The sequence below is a fragment of the Protopterus annectens genome, chromosome 9.part0 (genome assembly GCF_019279795.1).
Source record: "Protopterus annectens isolate FY-2018-M chromosome 9.part0, PAN1.0, whole genome shotgun sequence".
Classification (NCBI taxonomy): domain Eukaryota; kingdom Metazoa; phylum Chordata; order Ceratodontiformes; family Protopteridae; genus Protopterus; species Protopterus annectens.
Genome location: NC_056743.1, coordinates 39333434 through 39354890, shown reverse-complemented (window position 1 = coordinate 39354890; position 21457 = coordinate 39333434). Strand labels below are relative to the sequence as shown.

General features: G+C 42.0%; 1 protein-coding gene across 1 annotated transcript in view; it reads right to left on the bottom strand.

The window, feature by feature from the left end:
- CSRP3 (cysteine and glycine rich protein 3) overlaps positions 1–21457 on the bottom strand; it is a 396525-nt gene that overhangs the window by 85226 nt on the left and 289842 nt on the right. The window contains exon 3 of the mRNA XM_044082539.1: positions 11303–11471. Within this exon, the coding sequence (XP_043938474.1) occupies positions 11303–11471 (169 nt within the window). The remainder of the gene's footprint in view (positions 1–11302; positions 11472–21457) is intronic.

Sequence of the window (21457 nt, the reverse complement as noted above, 5' to 3'; positions counted from 1 at the left end):
TTTAAGCTCCTCTCTGTCTTCTCTTTTCCTATATCTAGGTGTCTCCACCCTGTCTAATCCCTGTCCCCTGTACTCACCTCATGCTATCAGTACTCTACTGATTGGTTCTCAGCCATCAGCAGCTTACCTTGGCTCTTCCCGCTCCATTCGACCTGCAGGCTCACTCCGCTCCCCTACCCTACCCCCAAATCTCACCCGCCCCTAGCACCTCTACACTTATACCTGTATAACCACACCCACCATCCAGCCTCTACCAATTAGACTCCAATCCTCCCTCCATTATCCACTTCCAATCCTACCCATTAAACAACTACTTCCCTCCCCCTTAATCAAATTCTCACCTGCCCCACCCAAAACTCACAGCTCTTCCATCCTTGCAATTTAGTTAGTTATAAATAACCTACTCTCACTACTCTATCTTACCATGATGTCAAAACCACAATTCTACTCTTAACAACTACTACTACTTCTCAGTATAACCTACTTTCACTACCTCACCCAACCTACAAACATTAACCACTCTCCACCATTACACATAACTTGTCATCTTAGCCAACCCCTTTCACACCCACACATCCCAATATCTCCTTGCCTGTACCCTATATAACACCACCTTCTCTTCCCCTACAAACTCATAACCCCTTATAAGTATCCTATCCCCTCTGCACCCAACAATATCCTCACATACCTAATAAAACTCACCCCTGACTCCAAGCAATCTAACTACCTTTCTAACCTACTCCTACATCTAGCCACCTTACTACTTTCTGGAGACATACATCCCAACACAGGACCCTCCACATCTCCCTCAACAGATAAATCCTTACTATTCACCTCCTTAAATGCCCAAAGCATAGCTAACAAAGTCCCTAATCTCCAAGCCTGGCTTGCACACAATAAACCAGATATCCTGTCTATCTCTGAAACTTGGTTGAAACCCCATATAAAAGATACTGAAATAATACCACCCAACTACTCAATCATTAGAAAAGATAGAACCCAGAAAAAAGGAGGTGGAGTAGCCCTCTTATACTTATCCTCCTTATCAGTTACTCCTTATAATAAACCTACACCCCAGTTTAATAAAGCTGAATTACTTTTAGCCCTACTTCAAGTTAACCAACATAAACACATATGTATAGTCTCCCTTTACATCCCTCCTGGTGACAATACTTCTACACTTGAGGACATCCTCTCCTGGCTTTCTATTAACATTAGCATGGAAACAATAATTCTGGGGGACACTAATATCAACTGGTCCTCTATACAGTCTCCCACAAACCCACTTAACATTAACCTCTATATATTCTCACAACTGATCAACTCCATAACCAGGCCCTCAAAACAAGTCCATAATGGTAGTATCCTTGACTGGATTTTAGTCTCCCACCCTCATTATTTCTCAGACAGTGGCACCTTTCCCGATTCCCTTAGTGATCACTTACCCACATTCATACGTCGTTTGTCCTCTCCATTGCATCTTACACACACTTATATTACTATACGCCACCACAAAACTTTCAATGCCATTACCTTCTCCAACTCTCTAAAAGCAATAAACTGGAATACTTTAAAAACTTTACCATTGGAACAAGCAGTCATCCACTTCAACACAACCTTCTTGAACCTCCTAGACCACCATGTTCCTTTAAGGACAAAAAGAATAAAAAACAAAACTGCTCCTTGGCTAACAAAAAACACACTAGCAACCATGGACCTCAGAGATAAAGCTTGGGCATATTACCAAAATCTTAGGACTCCCCTCACTCATAATGAATTCAAAATGCTTAGGAACAAAGTAAAAAAATTAATCATCATAGATCAACAGAACTATTTTTCTATACTCCAAAACAATAACAAAACAAACCCCCAAAAGTTTTGGAAAGGCATCTCCACCCTCCTTAACCCCAGCAAATCAGACAACCCTAGCCCAGACCCTGAAGCTCCAGACATAGATCTGGCTACTCAGTTCAATACTTTTTTCATTGATTCCATATCCAAACTAACCTCATCATTCTCATCCTCTAACACCACCACACCCTCCACACTATCCCCATCATCCTCTTTCAATCCTATACCTCCTGTACCCCCATCTCTGCTTCCCCTCCCCTTTCCCCTCCATCACCACCCCTCAATACCCCCTCCTCTCAGCTTCCACCATTCTCACTCAAACCTGTACCCACATCCACCATAAAAAAACTCCTCCTGAAACCATGCTCTCATGCCCCGATAACAGTCCTTCATACTATCTTGCTATAGCTGCAGAAGCCATTGCCTACCCCATCAGTATTCTAATTAACCACTCCATTCAAGAAAGTTTAGTACCCCAAATCTGGAAAAAGGCTTATGTTGTACCTTTGCACAAAGGTGGCAACAATAATAACATAACTAACTTCCGTCCCATCGCCATCCTATCCCCCATCTCTAAACTCCTGGAAAAGTGTATCCACCTACAACTCTTACCATATCTCATAGATAATAATCTACTTACTCCCACACAACATGGCTTTAGACCTGGTCACAGCACTATGACTGCCCTCCTCTCCTTCCTGGAAACTTTGAATAAAGCACGAGACTTAGGCCACATTGTCTCAACCCTTTTGCTAGACTTCTCCAAGGCCTTTGACACTATCTCCCACAATCTACTCCTAACTAAACTCTCTAAGCTTAACCTGTCACCATCCTCTCTGAATTGGTTCACTAGCTACTTATCTAATAGATGCCAAGCTGTAAAATGGAAAAAAGCCACCTCTCCATTCTGTAATGCCCCAACTGTAATGTCCCTCAAGGATCCATACTAGGCCCACTTCTTTTCAATATATTCATAAATTACTTCCATAACTTCATCCCCTTCACTAACATCATCCAATATGCCGATGATTCAACTATTATCTGTTCTGCTACCTCTTTACCTACCCTTCTAAAGCTCACACAAGATGCATTCTTAACCACCAAACTATGGATGAAAAAAAAATCACCTTGCACTAAATGCATCTAAAACCAAACTAATGCTATTCACCCCATCCAAAGCCACCTCTTATAATATAAGTACATTCCCTATCACTAGTCATAGTAATACACCCATCAAACTCGTTTCAGAGGCCAAATTATTAGGTGCCCAAATTGATAGTCAGCTCAAATTCTGCTCCCATCTTCAACTTAATATCAAAAAACCCCACAAAAAACTAGGTATGCTCTACCGACAAAATCGCTATTTAACACCCTCCACTAAAATCACCCTCTCCACCACATTTCTTATCCCCTCCCTCCTCTATGGTGCCCCACTCATAACTAACCTACAATCTTCACTCAAATCACAACTCTCCTCTTGCTATAACAAAATTGCCAAGTTTGCTACTGGCCATAAGTCCTCTTCACACCATTGCTCATCTCTCCACAAACTAAAATGGTTGGAACTCACCAATCATCTTACCTATACTCAACTTACTGTTGCCCACAAGCTAATTTTCTACCCTTCCCTCTGTCCCTCCCTTTCCTCTACCTTCAAAATGCGCCTCCCTGATAGACTACTTAGATCTAACAACCAAAACCTAATAGAACTATATAAACCATCTCGTCCCCCAGGAAAAAATCTCCTATCCTATAGTCTGGCTCGTCTCTGGAACTCCCTACCACCACCCATCCGCACCACCTCAAACATCCGTTCTTTCAAAAAATCTCTTCACTCACATCTATTTTCCCAGTGGGAATGCTCTTGCTATCACCCCATATAATCTCCTCTCCTCTCTTCTTTTCTCCTCCTATCTCATACATCCTAATGTCACTTGTTTAAGCCTTGATACCAATTGCATAACATGCACCTCTTAGTGTAACATGCCATACATGTAAAGTCACCTCTGTTATCATATTGTAAATTTTATTCTCTCTTTTGATTGTATATTAATCACTATTTTGTTGTATTTGTAATTGTTTTTACTAGGCTTTGTAACTATAACAATTTGTAACAAGATATTTCACTGTAATTTTCTGCTTGGAGATTTTCTCCCCAGGACTCCATTGAAAACGGGTTCTTTGTGACCCAATGGACTATCCTGGTAAACCAACTGCAAATAAATAAATAAATAAATACATTTTAAAAGGAAAAAGGTTAAGGCATTAAATTAGGCAGAATTATTACTAATTAATGTGAGAATTGTCAATTATGACTTATTTAAAAGGGGTGTGCGTGTTTTATAACATTCAGTCTGAAGAAGTCTTTACCTAGATTAAAGCACTTACTGGATGTATTGCTATTTAAAAGCTTGGATTTTTTATTAATTTTCATTTATTTTAATTGTAGGTTTCAAGTTATATTGTGTTTATTTTGTTTCTTGAATTATTTTTTGGGTTAATGGAGTGGCCAGTTTAAATCATGAGCCAACCAGAATCCAGCTTTATGGTTTTGCCTTTGGTATTCACTCTACATGATACCCTGAATGGCTCATTTGTTTGCAATCCTAATGGTGTAGAGGACAATTAAGCGAGAGTTAATTCTGCTGATACTAGAACAATTCCCATCTTCAAGGATGGTTCAGAAGATTTATTGAAAAACTGTATGGCAACCCCTTTAAATCCTTTCTGCAGTGAAGTTTTTCAAGTCTAAAGAGAACCAGAGGTAAATTTAATAGAGAAGTTCACCAGTTTAGAAAAAGACTTGTTAAAATTTAAGAGGCTGCAGTGGGACGTGCTGTTTTTTGAAAATAGCTTGGCAGCAGAAAGGGTGCCGAAAGGTCTGCGTGTGATGAAAATGCCTGTTGGGGCGAATTTGTCTAAAGATTTTATGGACAAATGGACTGAGTTGAATCAAAGAACTGGGATGACTTATATGAAGATGCTGACTGACTTGTATAGGCAAAGAATGAATGAACTTAATCAGAAGACCAGTAAATGTTTCCAGCTGCTGAAGCGAGATACTATGTCCAAGAACTTTGATATCAAGTTTAGCCTTATACAGAATGAGTTGATCTTTCCTGTCTGTTATTCTAACATCTGTCATATTACTTATACCTCTTAGAGTGTACACTTGCATTACTTTAATATTGCTATTCTATGCTGTCTGTAATTCTAACATCTGTCATGTTACTTGTGCCTCTTATACTTTACACTTACATTACTTTATTAATGCTGTTCTGTGCTGCTGTTATTCTAACATCTGTCATGTTACACATTCCTCTTACAGTTTACACTTGCATTACTTTATTATTGCTATTCTGTGCTGTCTGTTATTCTAATATCTATCATGTTACGCATTCCTCTTACAGTTCACACTTGCATTACTTTATTAATGCTGTTCTGTGCTGCTGTTATTCTAACAGCTGTCATGTTACGTATTCCTCTTACAGTTTACACTTGCATTACTTTATTATTGCTATTCTGTGCTGTCTGTTATTCTAATATCTGTCATGTTACGCATTCCTCTTATACTTTACACTTGCATTACTTTATTAATGCTGTTCTGTGCTGCTGTTATTCTAACATCTGTCATGTTACGTATTCCTCTTACAGTTTACACTTGCATTACTTTGTTATTGCTATTCTGTGCTGTCTGTTATTCTAATATCTGTGATGTTACTTGTGCCTCTTATACTTTACACTTGCATTACTTTATTAATGCTGTTCTGTGCTGCTGTTATTCTAACATCTGTCATGTTACGTATTCCTCTTACAGTTTACACTTGCATTACTTTATTATTGCTATTTTGTGCTGTCTGTTATTCTAATATCTGTGATGTTACTTGTGCCTCTTATACTTTACACTTGCATTACTTTATTAATGCTGTTCTGTGCTGCTGTTATTCTAATATCTGTGATGTTACTTGTGCCTCTTATACTTTACACTTGCATTACTTTATTAATGCTCTTTTCCATTGTCTCTTATCCCAACATCTGTCATGTTACCTAGGCTTCTTACAGTTTATACTTGCATTACTTTATTAATGCTATTCTATGCTGTCTGTGATTTTAACATCTGTTATGTTACTTGTCCCGCTTACATTTTACACTTGCCTTACTTTATTAATGCTATTTTGTGCTGTCTGTTATCCGAACATCTGTCATGTTACTCAGGCGTCTTACAGTTTAACTTGCATTACTTTGTTAATGCTGTTCTGTGATGTCTATTATTCTAACATCTGTCATGTTACTTATGCCTCTTAGAGTGCACACTTGTATTACTTTATTAATGCTATTCTATGCTGTCTGTGATTCTAACATCTGTTATGTTATTTGTGCCTCTTACAGTTTATACTTGCATTACTTCATTAATGCTATTCTGTGCTGTCTGTTATTCTAACATCTGTCATGTTACTTATGCCTCTTAGAGTGTACACTTGCATTACTTTATTAATGCTATTCTATGCTGTCTGTGATTCTAATGTTTATGTTATTTGTGCCTCTTACAGTTTACACTTGCATTACTTTATTAATGCTGTTCTGTGCTGCTGTTATTCTAACATCTGTCATGTTACGCATTCCTCTTACAGTTTACACTTGCATTACTTTATTAATGCTATTCTGTGCTGTCTGTTATCCTAACATCTTTCATAGGATCATAGGATTATAGGAGATTACTAGGCTATCGACCAGGCGGTCATTTCAAGCCTAGCCATTTCATCCCAATTTAATACCATAGACATGTTAGTTAATTCCCAAGATTGCATTTAGTAATGACTGCCCATGTCCAGGATGGTTGTGGGTGCTATTCCTGCTAAGAATTTACTGTGGCCCAGCCACTCGTCCAGGTTCCTTTTGAACAGTGTCATAAAGGTACTCTGTTTCACATAAATAGGTAGCGCCAGTTGCTGGGAGATAAATCTATCCCTCCGGTATGTTCTATTCATGTTGCAGGAAATATTAAGGTCCCTGGAACGGGTGACCCTAGTCCCATCTGATTTACGGATATGCAGCAAGTATATTAGACTTGGGTCTGAGATTGCTCTGTAACTCAGGCATAAGTTGCCCCTAAGAAGTCTATATGATACAGAGTAAAGTGACAGGGACTTTAGTTGGTCTGTGTAAGGCACGTGCTGGAGTCCCTTGATCTTCTTTATTAGAAACATCTGAGGTCTCTCCAATTGCTGCAGTTGCTTTGTATGGTACATGCCAAACGGGACATTATACTCAATTATGGGCCGGGTTAGTGCTGAGTATAGAGGGGTTATAACCTCTTTTGCTCTCGAGGCAATGCCTTTACTAATCAAGTGTGCTACATAGAAAGCCTTCCTTACTACAGTAGACAAACGGTGGTTGAAGTTAAGGTTGCGGTCAACTTGTGAACCCAAGTCCCTTACCACTTCTTGTGTACTTAGGGTATTGTTGATTTGATAGTGTGAAGGGACATTATTTTGCCAAAGGGAATGATGATGCATTTCTTTGCATTCAGTTTGACACCATGACTAAGATACCAGTCATTGGTTTGCGTAAGATCCTCCTGGAGTATACTAACATAATTTGGTGATTCAATAATTACACCCAGTTTGCAGTCTTTGAAACCTTGGTCGGCCACAAACCCTTAGTTTTGACCTGAACATCTGAGAAGTATTAAACAAAGAGTAGGGGACTCAACAGTGACCCCTGTGGCACTCCACTGGTAACAGGTCTGCTGGCTGATGTGAAATTGTCCACTTTTATAGTGTATGTGCCTGGTTTGTAAGCCAGTTAGCAACCCATCTTACAACAATGGGGTCTACATTCAGTTTGCTAAATTTATCAGTAATGTCTGAGTGTGGGATTGTGTCAAAAAGCCTTTGCCAAGTCAAGGTATGCTGTGTGCACAAATTTTCCCTCATCAATGGCCGTGGTCACATTTTCAAAAAAATCCACCAGATTTAACAGTCAGGATCTGCTCTTGATGAAGCTGAACTGGGTAGGATCCAGGGTTTGGAGGTTTCCTATGTCTTTATTTATGTGGTCCATAATGATATGTTCCAAGGCCTTACAGATGAGGCTAGTGAGGTTTATGGGTCTGCAATTCCCTGGGTCTGTTGTTAGGCCACCTTTGTGAGGGAGAACAACTCTTGCTGTTTTTTATTCTGCAGGAACAAAGCCTGAGGTTAGACTACGATTGAAAAGGGTACATAATGGTGATGCTAGTTCATGTTTTAGCCTGTTTAGAAGACAGCCTGCGATGCTGTCTGGTCCCATAGAGGCTGTGTTTTTTGCCTTGAACAAGGCTTTGATGACCTGCTCTTCAGATATGTAGGGGGGGGGGGTTTGAGACAAGGTTTGTGATAGGTTTGGAGGGGGATAGAGGGGTGAAAGTTTTGCCAAATGTATCCAATAGCAGCTTTGCTATCTATATGGGGTCATTGTATGTGAAGTTGTTGGTCACTAGTTATGCATATGCTTGGGTCGGGTCTATATTACCAAAGCGAAAAACCCTATGCGCAAATAACAAAACATCTACCCCCTATACCGCGAACCACGAAAATCGCTAACGCACTAAACCGCAAAAAAAAAAATATTGAACTGTCATAGTCGGCCAACCTCACCACCCGCTACATACTACCTACCCAAACAAAATAAATAAATCACGTACATACACTAACCAAACCCTACTTCTAACCTAAACTAAAGCACCAAAAGCCTACCTCCAACACTACACTAAACCCCACAAACACAACTATCTATGCACTCTCCTTAACCCCTCCCTAACCCTAAGGTCCATAACTACCACACAATTCCCCTACACACATACACCCAAACAAAATAAATAAAACACATACATACATTTAAAAAAACACCTGCTTCTAATACTACACTAACTCTTACATACATTACCTATCTATGCACTTACCTTAACCCATTTCCTAACACTAAATTCCTATCTATCGCACACTTACCTTACGGAGCTATACCGCAGACGAGCCAACCAAAACAAATCGATATTTTGAACTTTGCAGTTTTGAACTTTCGCAGTTTACGTACTTCGCACAATACGGTTTTGAACTTTCGCAGTTTACGCACAATATGGGTCACCGTCTTCGTATTCACCTAAAGGAATCTTCGCTCTCGTAATAGGAACCCACTTGGGTCCTACCTTTTAGGCTATGCACATAGCTGTAAATTGCCTTATGGTTATCCTTGGCTGTGCTAGCTAAGTGTTTTCTCAGGGATGCCCTTAGAGGATTTGACAAGTTGCCTTATTTGCCTGTTGTGTCTGAGGAGGGTGCTTTTCCATTGTTGGGGTCTCGCCTTTGTTTTCTTAGCAACTTTTTGCATTTGTTGTAAAGTTTGTTGATGCTAGATATCCACCATGGCAGCTTGTTTTTACTTGGGGCTTTGGCTTTGGTTCCTTCTAGTACAGCCAATACACTTATGCAAGTGATTCTACAGGACTTTATTGTAAGCTTTGCTGTAGTTATCACTTCCAGCTGGGGGTGGGGTTCAGAATGCATTTATACCTTCACCTATGAGGGTATAGTTTGTCCTGGTGAAGCTTTTTACTTTTGCCTCTTACAGTTTCACTTGCATTACTTTATTAATGCTATTCTATGCTGTCTGTGACTCTAACATTTGTCATGTTACTTGTGCCTCTTACAGTTTATACTTGCATTACTTTATTAATGATAATGTCTGCTGTCTGTTATTCTAACATTTGTCATGTTACTTGTGCCTCTTACAGTTTATACTTGCATTACTTTATTAATGCTAATATCTGCTGTCTGTTATTCTAACATTTGTCATGTTACTTGTGCCTCTTACAGTTTACACTTGCATTACTTTATTAATGCGGTTCTGTGCTGTCTGTTATTCTAACATCTGCCATCTTACTTGTACCTCTTACAGTTTATACTTGCATTACTTTATTAATGGTGTTCTGTACTGTTATTTTGACATCTGTCATGTTACTTGTCCCTCTTACAGTTTACACTTGCATTGCTTTATTAATGCTGTTCTGTGCTGTCTGTTATTGTAACATCTGTCATGTTACTTGGGCCTCTTACAGTTTATACTTGCATTACTTTATTAATGCTGTTCTCCACTGTCTATTAACATCTGTCATATTACGTATTCCTCTTACAGTTTCACTTGCATTACTTTATTAATGCAGTTCTGTGCTGTCTATTATTCTAACATCGGTCATGCTACTTGTGCCTCTTACAGTTTATACTTGCATTACTTTATTAATGCTATTCTATGCTGTCTGTGATTCTAACATCTGTCATGTTATTTGTGCCTCTTACAGTTTATACTTGCATTACTTTATTAATGATAATGTCTGCTGTCTGTTATTCTAACATTTGTCATGTTACTTGTGCCTCTTACAGTTTATACTTGCATTACTTTATTAATGGTGTTCTGTGCTGTCTGTTATTCTAACATCTTTCATGTTACTTTTGCCTCTTACAGTTTACACTTGCATTACTCATTAATGCTGTTCTCCACTGTTCATTAACATCTGTCATGTTACGTATTCCTCTTACAGTTTATACTTGCATTACTTTATTAATGCTGTTCTGTGCTGTCTGTTATTCGAACATCTGTTATGTTACTGGTGCCTCTTACAGTTCACACTTGCATTACTTTATTAATACTGTTCTCCACTGTCCATTGACATCTGTCATGTTACGTATTCCTCTTACAATTTATACTTGCATTACTTTATTAATGCTGTTCTGTGCTGTCTGTTATTTGAACATCTGTTATGTTACTGGTGCTTCTTATAGTTTCCACTTGCATTACTTTATTAATGCTGTTCTCCACTGTCTATTAACTTCTGTCATGTTATGTATTCCTCTTACAGTTTCCACTTGCATTACTTTATTAATGCTGTTCTCCACTGTCTATTAACATCTGCCATGTTACGTATTCCTCTTACAGTTTACACTTACATTACTTTATTAATGCTGTTCTCCATTGTCGATTAACTTCTGTCATGTTACATACTCCTCTTACAGTTTACACTTGCATTACTTTATTAATGCTTTGCTCACCATAACTTCTAGTACATCTACTGCTTTACTTATTAACCAGGTTGTGTCTGAAAATAGTCACTAGAACAGCCCACTTATGTGGTTACCAAACTGTATGTAAATATTTATAGCCTGATAGTTGACAACCTTGCTCTACAACATAAAATGCATATCTCATGAAGAATACAGTCTGCTGGCGGGTCTCCAGCTGGCTTTAACTATGACCTTTTGCAGCTAGTACTCAGCATGTGGCAGGAAGAGGAAAATGCAAACTTAAAGCACTAGACTTGCTATAATTGGTCCATACTTACAGACTACTATAATCCAGTAAAAACAAAAAAATGTTATTTTCTAATGTTTCAGATTGTAAACAAATTTACATTACATACTCTTGTGGTACAATGCCCAGATGTTCTCCAGTGTCTGTGCTGAGGGCGCCAGCGCCTTGCCCATAACCTATGCCTTTTGGTCCATACTTCTTCCCATAGCAGGTCTTGCAGTAGATTTCTGATTCATGTGCTGCTACTGTTGTGCTATCCAGACCCTTTCTGCAAGCCACTACAAAAAAAAGATATAGCATATTAAATAAAAACAACATTAATTATGTCCATACCATGTGACTGTCAAGAACATTCTATATCATATATGTTTATTTTCAGAGTATAACAAACTCTTTGTTTTATATGTACATATATTTATTTAATAAATATAGCCATTCCCCCGGATTCATGAAGCTGCGCCAGGCGCAGGCGTAGCGTATGTGTGACAATGTCAAATATATCCGCCGAGTGATTCAGGTACAAACCAACTCCACGTGCACTACCAGCGTACGCCAGATCTATGCAGCCCTCGGCATAGGTATGCAAATCACCCCATGTGCAGTGTCGCACCATGCTAATGAAGGCATACAGTGATTCACGAAGTGGTGCAGGCATAGCGCAAGCCCATGGAAATGTAAACCAAAAAACATGGTTTGCATTTTCCCATACAGAACACTGGAGTTATGGAAGCAGACCAGACTCATGTATTACAAAGTTAACATATGCCAATGGTGAAATACACAGCCAATGGCACAAGAAAAGATGTGCAACACCTAAAAAACAACATTTAATGTCATGTCCCCAGTAACGCACAGTACAACCGCAGGGCATGTGTGTGCAAACAGGAATACAAAGGAAATATATACACATGTCATAAAATTGCAATGAAAGACAAATTAGGATTGCACCATAATATGCAATGGTAGGCATGGCACACCACAAGCAAGGCGCAAGGGTTGCCGGGGGCCCACAACAGAGTTCGGCGCTGTAACTATGAATTAGTAGTCAATGCCATGCAAATGAGGTGGGTGATACTGAATCGCAAACATCCCACTGGATTAAGGATGTACCTGATGGCACAGTGCTATAACTCCGAGGAGTGTATCAAAGGTGATACATGCCATCAGAAGAGGGGTGTGCCACCATATCAGTAAGCACATTGGAGCAATGCAAATCTGGCCTGGCTGTTGCTAAGAGGAGGGTATAGAACCATTTAGCTGAGAGCACACATGGTGCCCAAAAGCGCATGTGTATGGGGATGAACTCGTGCCCGAAACCCGGTAAGCACATGCATGCACCATGAACAATAGCACAAACAGAAAGGTCAGGGGAAGAAAAGAAGGAAATGCTGAAGCAGGATAATTGGCGTACTAATGAGCAATTAACACCAATCAACTCACGGCAGCCAATCGATGGCAGTAGACAAGCCTGCATGCAGAAACCTGCAAAACAGGATAGGGGAGGCATAGGATTGCAAAGAAAGGAGGGGAGGACCTTGAATGCAAAGATAGGAGAACTGTCATAGCAGAGCAAAGCAAACCCACAGTTGATCGGCAATAGCACACATTACGCAAGATAAGCCAGGTCTAGGAAAGTACAAATGAAAGCAGGCAGCTGGATGCATGCCAGCAAATGGTAGGTGTAATGTGCACAAATGTAAATGGAAGGGCAGGAGGTAATTCACGGCATCCAAATGTAATGCAACACCAAAGGCAGCACAATAGTGGTTCCATTACTAAAACACAGAAGATACCCTGTAGCCACGATCGTACATACACACCCTATGACATCATCAGTGTTCACAGCAAAACAGTATAAAGTGTGAAAGCACCCAACACACATCTGTGTATTCCCAAACACTGCACCATAGGTGTAAACAGATGGGGAACTTTTAAAATGTACATGTTGGGAGCTGCCATAGCTGTGATTCATCAGCATGTGTTACAGACTGACGGTGTTGTGGAGGTTGATGCCGACAACCACTGTAGGCCTCGGAGGAGGAGAAGAGTGTTCAGACCAAGGGTAACCTACCAGGGGCTACATGATCTGGAGATAGTAGAGCATTACAGGGTGGACAGGGACATCTTACAGCAAATAGTAGAGCTGTGCCGGCCACGCCTGAGAACCAGAAACAACAGAGGGGAACCCATCCCAGTGGACACAAAGGTATGTGTAAGCTTGCGAATACTAGCCACAGGTACCTTTCAAAGGCCAACTGGAGATATAATGGGGATCTCACAGGCATCGGCATCCAGGGTACTACACCAGTTCCTGGATGCCATGTTACCACATGCCAATGAGCATATAAACTTCCCCCGAACTCAGGAGGAGTTGGCCAGCAATATGCGTCACTTCCACCATGTGGCAAACTACCCAGAGGTACTGGGTGCGATAGACTGCATGCACATACAAATCAGGTCACCACCCGGTGAGTATGGTAGGCGCTACATAAACTGCAAGGGATTCCACTCCATCAACTGCCAGGTCGTGTGCAATGCCCAGGGCATTATCATGGATGTGTGTGCTGGCAGCCCTGGAAGCTACCACGACTCCCATATCTGGCATGCCTCACAGCTGTATCAGGTATTTGTCAGGGGAGACATCCCACAAAGTCACCTTGTGGGGGATGCTGGCTATGCACTGGAGCTATGGATGATGACCCCTATCAGAAATGCACACACACCAATGCAAGAACGCCATAATGAGGCACATGCACAAACCAGAATCATCATAGAGCATGTGCTCGGGATGCTGAAATCACGGTTCCGGTGCTTGGACACATATGGTGGAGCCTTGCAGTACTCTCCAGGCATGTGTGTCCACATCTTCATAGTATGTGCCATGCTACATAATATGATCCTGTGGAAACAGTTGCAGCAAGGTCAAAATGGGGGAGGGCCTCACAGCCCAATGCAAGTGCCAAGGCCAACACAGGCACAGAGGGATCCAGACCACGAACACACTGTGCCAGCCCCAGTAGGCAGATGGAGGCGTGCCCCAATATGCCTACACCTTGGCAAAGAGGGAACGTATAGCACATACCTTGACAGTGTAGGCTCCCACGGACTGACACCCCTCCCCACCTGCACACACAGTAACATGGATGGCACACAAACATGACTACTTGTAAATTGTGATATATAGGTGGCCCACTGTGGAATCCTGCATAGGCAGCCCTCAAACATTGTACACGCAACAGCCATTGGAACACGGAAATGTCAACACCTGAACAGTAGATGCGCCTATCAGCATCTGTCGGTGCTGAGTATATAGGTTCCCAGGTACATCGGTAGGTACACACCCGATTGTCAGAGGCAAAACACCAAACGGGGCAAACAGTGACTCCCGTTGCCACAACATCGAGTAAGCAACTTTCGCTTACTGGAGCAGAGGCAATCACGGGAGCACATGTGTGTAAGCACTGTTCTACACACAGTCATCATGGATTACCCGCCGCATTACTGAGAGGCTCCACAAAATGTAATCATGGATGTTGTGTCAAGACAAGGGATGTACCCATGACAGGCATTCGTCACCCCGGCATGCTGCATCCACGGTTGTATGAAGGTGTAGCAAATGATCGGGTGTAGCTAATTGTGACATACATACCCAGTGCCAGAGTACAGCCAGTAAACATCACTTGGACATACCATTAACTGGACCCATCAAATTGTAAACTAACGGAGTTATCCATGTGAGTGTAGTATGGAATAACTGCTGTAGTGTACTGCACATACAAATTGACATAATTCGTGTACAACCCCCAGATGTCCAAGTGGTACATGCAGTGACTGTCGTGCATGTTCCCGGTCCCACAACCCACAAGGGATGTAACGTAATCCCGACGGCACAGGTAATGCATTCCAGATGCAGGCCATCAGAATATGTGTAGCACACATTAGCAGGAATAAGCGTTGCCCACAGATGGTAAGCAATGTTTAAATACGACTATACGGATATGCACGAAACAAGGCTAAGCGTCACCGACCACTGCGCAGATCACGGTCAATGATGTACAGAACAGGTGACATTAGCATTAGTCACCCCTGAACAAATAGCACCTGCTTTGAAGGGTAAAACAACCACTGCCAGGAGTGGAACAGGCAGTCATGTATACAATCACCCAACACTATTGCTAGGCAAGATGTACGTACGGTAGGGTTGCCACAGTTCAAATGACCAATGTGGGACATATGCCAGATGTCTGCAGGACGACACACACCCGGCCAGGATGAAAACCAGAACGTCAGTGTTTTGCATAGATAAAAAGCTTAGTCTAGTAATGGTCACAGGTACGTGTTCCATGTCCTGTAACATGTAGGTGGGTCAGATACAGAATAAGTGTGTTATGCAACAATGACATAAACTATAGGGAATATGTTTGTCCCAAAGTCGCAGGACATTTGCTATGTTCACAAATATTTCGCAGGACACAACTGCACAAAGAGGGGCTGTCCCTCGCAAAGTGGAATGGGAGGTAATCTTAACCTATGGCAGGTGTGTAATGTGACAGGTACAGACACAAAGTCCAGGAAACACAGTATACACTGACAAACACACAATGAAAGGCGTAGCGTGCCTGTCACCACCCCTGTCCGAAATATGTATATATATATATATATATATATATATATATATATATATATATATATATATATATATATATACATAGATATATATATATATATATATATATATACACACACATATATATATATATATACACACATATATATATATATATATATATATATATACACACATATATATATATATATATATATATATATATATACACATATATAATACAGATAGAAAGGGCGATATTGTGGTATATGTTGATATACAAGGGGTCACTGACATCTGCAAATATATAGATAGGTCGACGACATTCAAAACACCTTTGAGGTACAAAAAAACAGGATACCGCCAACTATTGAACGTGTCACACACCGACACGCATAACCAGGAGGCTGAAAGACAGAAAGAACACAGTACTGGAACAGTAGAACCGCGAGCAATATGATGATAGTAAGGACATGTAGGCACCGCTGGTGGACATGCGGTCCACGTAGGTAACGTATACAACTGTGGTTGTGAGTGATGTAGCCTGTGTACCATGTGTGTTCCCGTGTGACTAAAGTGTGTGTGTGTGTGTGTGTGTGTGTGTGTGTGTGTGTGTGTGTGTGTGTGTGTGTGTGTGTGTGTGTGTGTGTGTGTGTCCGCATAGTGTGTCTGTAGGTGGCAACTCAGAGGTAGATGATTAAGGTAGGTGCGGGTATAGCTAGCCGTAGGCATGCGGTAAACACCTGTCCCACATTGGGAGGGACAGCCCCCCCTGGGCAGGTGTGTCCTGACATGAAACATTACAAAGGGCAACTGTCTGAGAGTTTAGGACATTAGTATGTCCCAAATAATATGCAATAGTTGCAGGGAATACTCATGCCTGTATGTAAGAAACGGAAATGTTGCATGCAAACCGATAAGTAGTGAAGGACCAATAACAATTGGTATGTAATGAGGATAAAAGTATGTGCTATCCTGTGTACTGACCGTGACCATATGTCAGCCTGTAAACACCACTGTGTGACCCGCAAGTGTCCAACTATGGCCATATGAAAAGGTGGCAAGCCATGTGACAGAGGGTCTGACACCAACACCACTGTAATGACTGCAAATATCTGGGACAGACATACACGGGATAGCGGTCATTTACAAATATCCCTGCAAATATCGCCGTACATCCGGAGGTATGGAAGTATCAACCGCACCTGCATACCATATAGAAACCAATTAACAACGGCCCAAAGTAAATTCCCATAACAGAAATCTATTACGTGATAGCACTGTAATTAGGGAAGGGGCCCACACACATATATATGGACTACGTAGAAATGCAAGCCCCACAAAACCGTATATGCTACGTAAACCCGCCTACATCCCCCACACTGGAAACAATAGCAATACAGACCGTAACCACAGCCCAAACATCTAGTTAGTCAATTACATTTGCTGAACCGTCTACATACCTTGTGAGAGACACATTTAAAGGCGCCATGCAAAATTGTATCCGTCATATAACGGAACAAACAGCGATGTTACAGGTGTTTGCAATAGTCCTTTATCAGACGGGTGGGATGACAGGTACAGTCACAGGTAGAACCACATACTCAAGCCATCACACACAATCCACGGGGGACATGACCCGAAAATAGACTTGGCTCTACACATAGCAGTTGCAATTACACACAACAAAACACAATACATGCCATCTCCCCAAAGGCAGGGCAAATGGCCAACGCCTAAGCGGAGAATTCAATTATACCCCACTGCTGCCACGTAATTGGCGAATGGAGTAGCTGCACAGCTAAAGTGCACGTAATTAGTCACACCGGACCACCAATTGGTGGCAGTAAACCACATGTTGCAGGTATAGACATATATAAGGATGACTTGCCAGATATGCAAACTGTATGCTCATACCGTATAACAGTTGAAAGAGTGATACAGAAGAGAGAGATAGAGATGAAACACCAGAATGATATCAAGGTATGTAGAACACTAACTGTATGTATAGTATGTTCTGTATTACGTAATGTCAGTGTATGCATAGCCTGGTTTGCAGTAATTAAAAGTGTCTGCCATGCATAAAGTGGGGAATGGTATTTATGTAGTGATGTCTTGCTGATCATACTAATGCTTGTAGAAGATGTGCGTCCAGCAGTGGGCCACACGGTAAACAGCACAGACACCACAAGGGATGCAACATGATGGCTTTAAACAGAACAATGTCATACGACCCACCGTCAGTGGCAGGGTATGTCCAATAAGTATGTGCCATAGCAGGGGATAGTATATGTAGATATACTGTAACAGTACGCATGTGTATGGGCATATAACATCAATGACATGTCTAAGGTGGACTCTCTGTGCAAGTATGCTTTGAATTATGGGATACCATGTAAAACATGTGTAATGTATAGTACAGTAGATTGATACGTCAGATATGTTACACAGGAGAACAGGCATATGATGCATAACAAAGGTATCATATAGTGATGTGAGTAGTATGTAATTAATATATGTATAAACAGTTATGATGAAATAAATAATATGTAATCCACTCTGTGCATTTGCAAAGGACGCAAACATTGCTCCCATACTAGAATAGCAGAAGAGATGTGACAGACAAACATGAACATGATTGGCGTGTACAATAACAGTATACATATGGCCTATAGTCATGGGACATTGTAATAGCATGACAGCCAATCTGACTGGAAGGGCTATACCAGTAACCATGCACAAAGGACATGTAATAGCTCCACAGGTTCATAGTGGGGTACCATGCAGTCTGGCAAGTCTATGTGTAACAACAACTACAGTGTGCACACCAGTAGCACCTCTCTAGGGCAGTGTCCTGTGAACAGAAGAGCCATGTGTAACCTGCATCACTGCACAGTACAGCCACTGCAGTGGTCCCTGGCATACATGTGTCCACCATCCACCAAGCGAGGTATCACATGAACACTGCTACTGACTGTCCATGCGTCATGTACATAGGAATCATGTCCCAAAGCATGGTAAGTGTCCGGTCTGGGAATGCAACCCCCAAGCACATGCCACACACAGTCTCATGTGTGCACATATCCATGAGCATCATGCTCATAGTGGCTATTGTGTATGTCATGTATGCGGAGTATATCCATGAACATATTTGCAGACATGGGCCCTGTCTTTGCAGCAGACATCACCCCTGAGTATGTAGTCCGCAAATGTGTACAGACGTGGTGTCTGTACATAAGCCGCATACTTTAACAGTCATAGCTCAATAAACGTCATGGCATTTTAATGCCGAGTTATGTAAAGCTGTTGTATAAGGTACACCCTAAGTGGGGTGTTGTACCCATGGATGTGTGTATAAGTCCAGTGTTCAGAGGTACAATGGGTGCCTATGTACCAGCTACACACCCAGTACAGACATTTGTGGACACGAAGGATATCCACGCCACAGTGGCAATGTGGTAATCACAGGAGTGTGTGCGACATACATGAGTCTTACAAACATGTATAATGCGACATGTATGAAGGGGACTAACACCTATGTGATAACCAGTGGGTGAATGGTGTACTGTAAAGGTAATGTTCATACCAAGTGTCATGCAGGTAGAGGCCATGATGTTCATATCAGTATCCGTCACAGTGACACCCGTATGGATGGGGTCTGTATCAGCTGGTGGAACAACAACAGCGCTGGGTATGCAGTGGTCTGTAAAGCTAGGCAGGGAAGTCCCCTCAGTGGTAGCCTGTACCTCAGGGAAGCATATACCGAACATGAGGGCCCCATGACTGAGGACTGTGGTAAGCCAAGTGTAACTGGAATGCAGTATGTGATATGGTATGCCACCCTCAGTGTGTGTGTCCCATCCATTAGCCACATTGCATAACATCCGGAGACATAAGTTGTGATGTGCAGGTGGATGTGTATGTAATCAATACCAGAATGGAGAACGGTGCTGAATGGCAGTGAGAGAACAATGCAGGCCGTGTGGACACCCGTGTCATCATCAACTACTCTGATGACTGTATGAAAGGTGTTCAACAGGTGTAGGAGGCATGCTGTGGCCCAAACAAGACCAACCCAGCTGGCATCAAAGGACTGGAGCACAACAAAGACTCAACGAATGATGTCCATGATGATGTGCCCTATAACCATGCATAACAGTCCAGTGAGGTGTGTAGGACAATAGTCCCATTCGTGCATTGTGGCACCACCTGTGTGGAGTGTTACTGTCACTGTGTGCCAGTCAGGGGCCACAATGTCTGGTACAAGGCTATTACTGAATATGGTGTCCCAGTGGGGAGACATGCTGTTCAGAGGTCTGTGGAAATCACAGCCTGGGATATTGCAGGGTGACAAGGGGCCTGTGTCCTACGACATATAGAGTGCAGGTCAGTACTGTGTAGGTGTGACTGCAGGTACACCGCAATGTTCCTGCAAGGAATGTGGCCCTGCAGGGAGTGAGAGGGTGTAATGTTAGCATTGAAGCCATCAGACAGCATGTTGCCAACATCACTTGTTACTGTCATGTTCCAGAGTGACAGTTGTATGTGTGAGCAGATGTGGGTATTGCATACGACTACTGACATACCACCATAATGCCTTGTGGTACATCTCGGAATGTGTCGCAGTAATGTGTACGTAGCTAGTTATGGAGTATGTGATGAGGGATCCTGTGGCCCTACCGAGGCTGACCAGTGAGTCACCCCACCCATGGGAATGTGCACCACTGTGTAACAGCCCCCACCTGTTGTTGTAAAGTATGTCCATGGGACCGCACCCTCAGAGTGTCATCTGTAATCTGGTGTGTACCATCATGGCTCTGTGTGGAATAGCCTGAACCATATTGTCGTGTAAGTGCTATTGAAGTGCACTGGGGTATGTCTCAGCATTTGCATGTGCATTGTCCACCTGCATGTGTGTCATGACAGCAACTAACGCTGTCATACGACATCTGTAGTTGGTGTTGTAGTACTCATCGACTATGTATGCCATGAAGTGTGTGGTGCCGGTATGTGGCTAACAAGGGTGGGTAGCAGATGTTCGGATTCCACCAATGAGGGGATAAAGTCAGGTGTGGAACAGCAGTCACATGTTGGTACTCTCCATGTCAAGGATACTATTGGTCTTGGAGGTGGTGTATGGGTCGAACCAGCCGAGTGGAGGTTATGACTCACACACAGTGTACGCCTAATGTGTCAGTACATGTGCGGCTATCACAGTTAAGTGTGGGTTATTGTCAGTCTCACATTAGTAGCAGCAGTAGTTCCAGACACAGTTATATGCACGTGGAGCACCTGTGATGCATTGTGCTAAGTAACCAGCCGGGATGTGTGTACAACATAGTGGAATATGGGGACACCTCAGCTGTGGGTGTGCCAGTCCGGGTACATGCCTGAGATGTACGGTCTGTCTATAACCAGTCATTGTAGGTTTGCTCTGCAGAGCCAAGAGGCAGGTCCCAGTCACTGCAGAGATATTGAAGTGGTGCAGTATCAGGTGTGCCTTGCCTGCGTGCATCACAGAGGATGATGTCAAGCATTGTGTGACATGACCACATGCTTCGCTAGCCAATTCCCATTCTGGTGGTGACTGTTATTGGACACTGTGCAAGACAGGCAGTATAAAAGCAGCAAGAGTCCAACATGTGATCCGTACTCCCA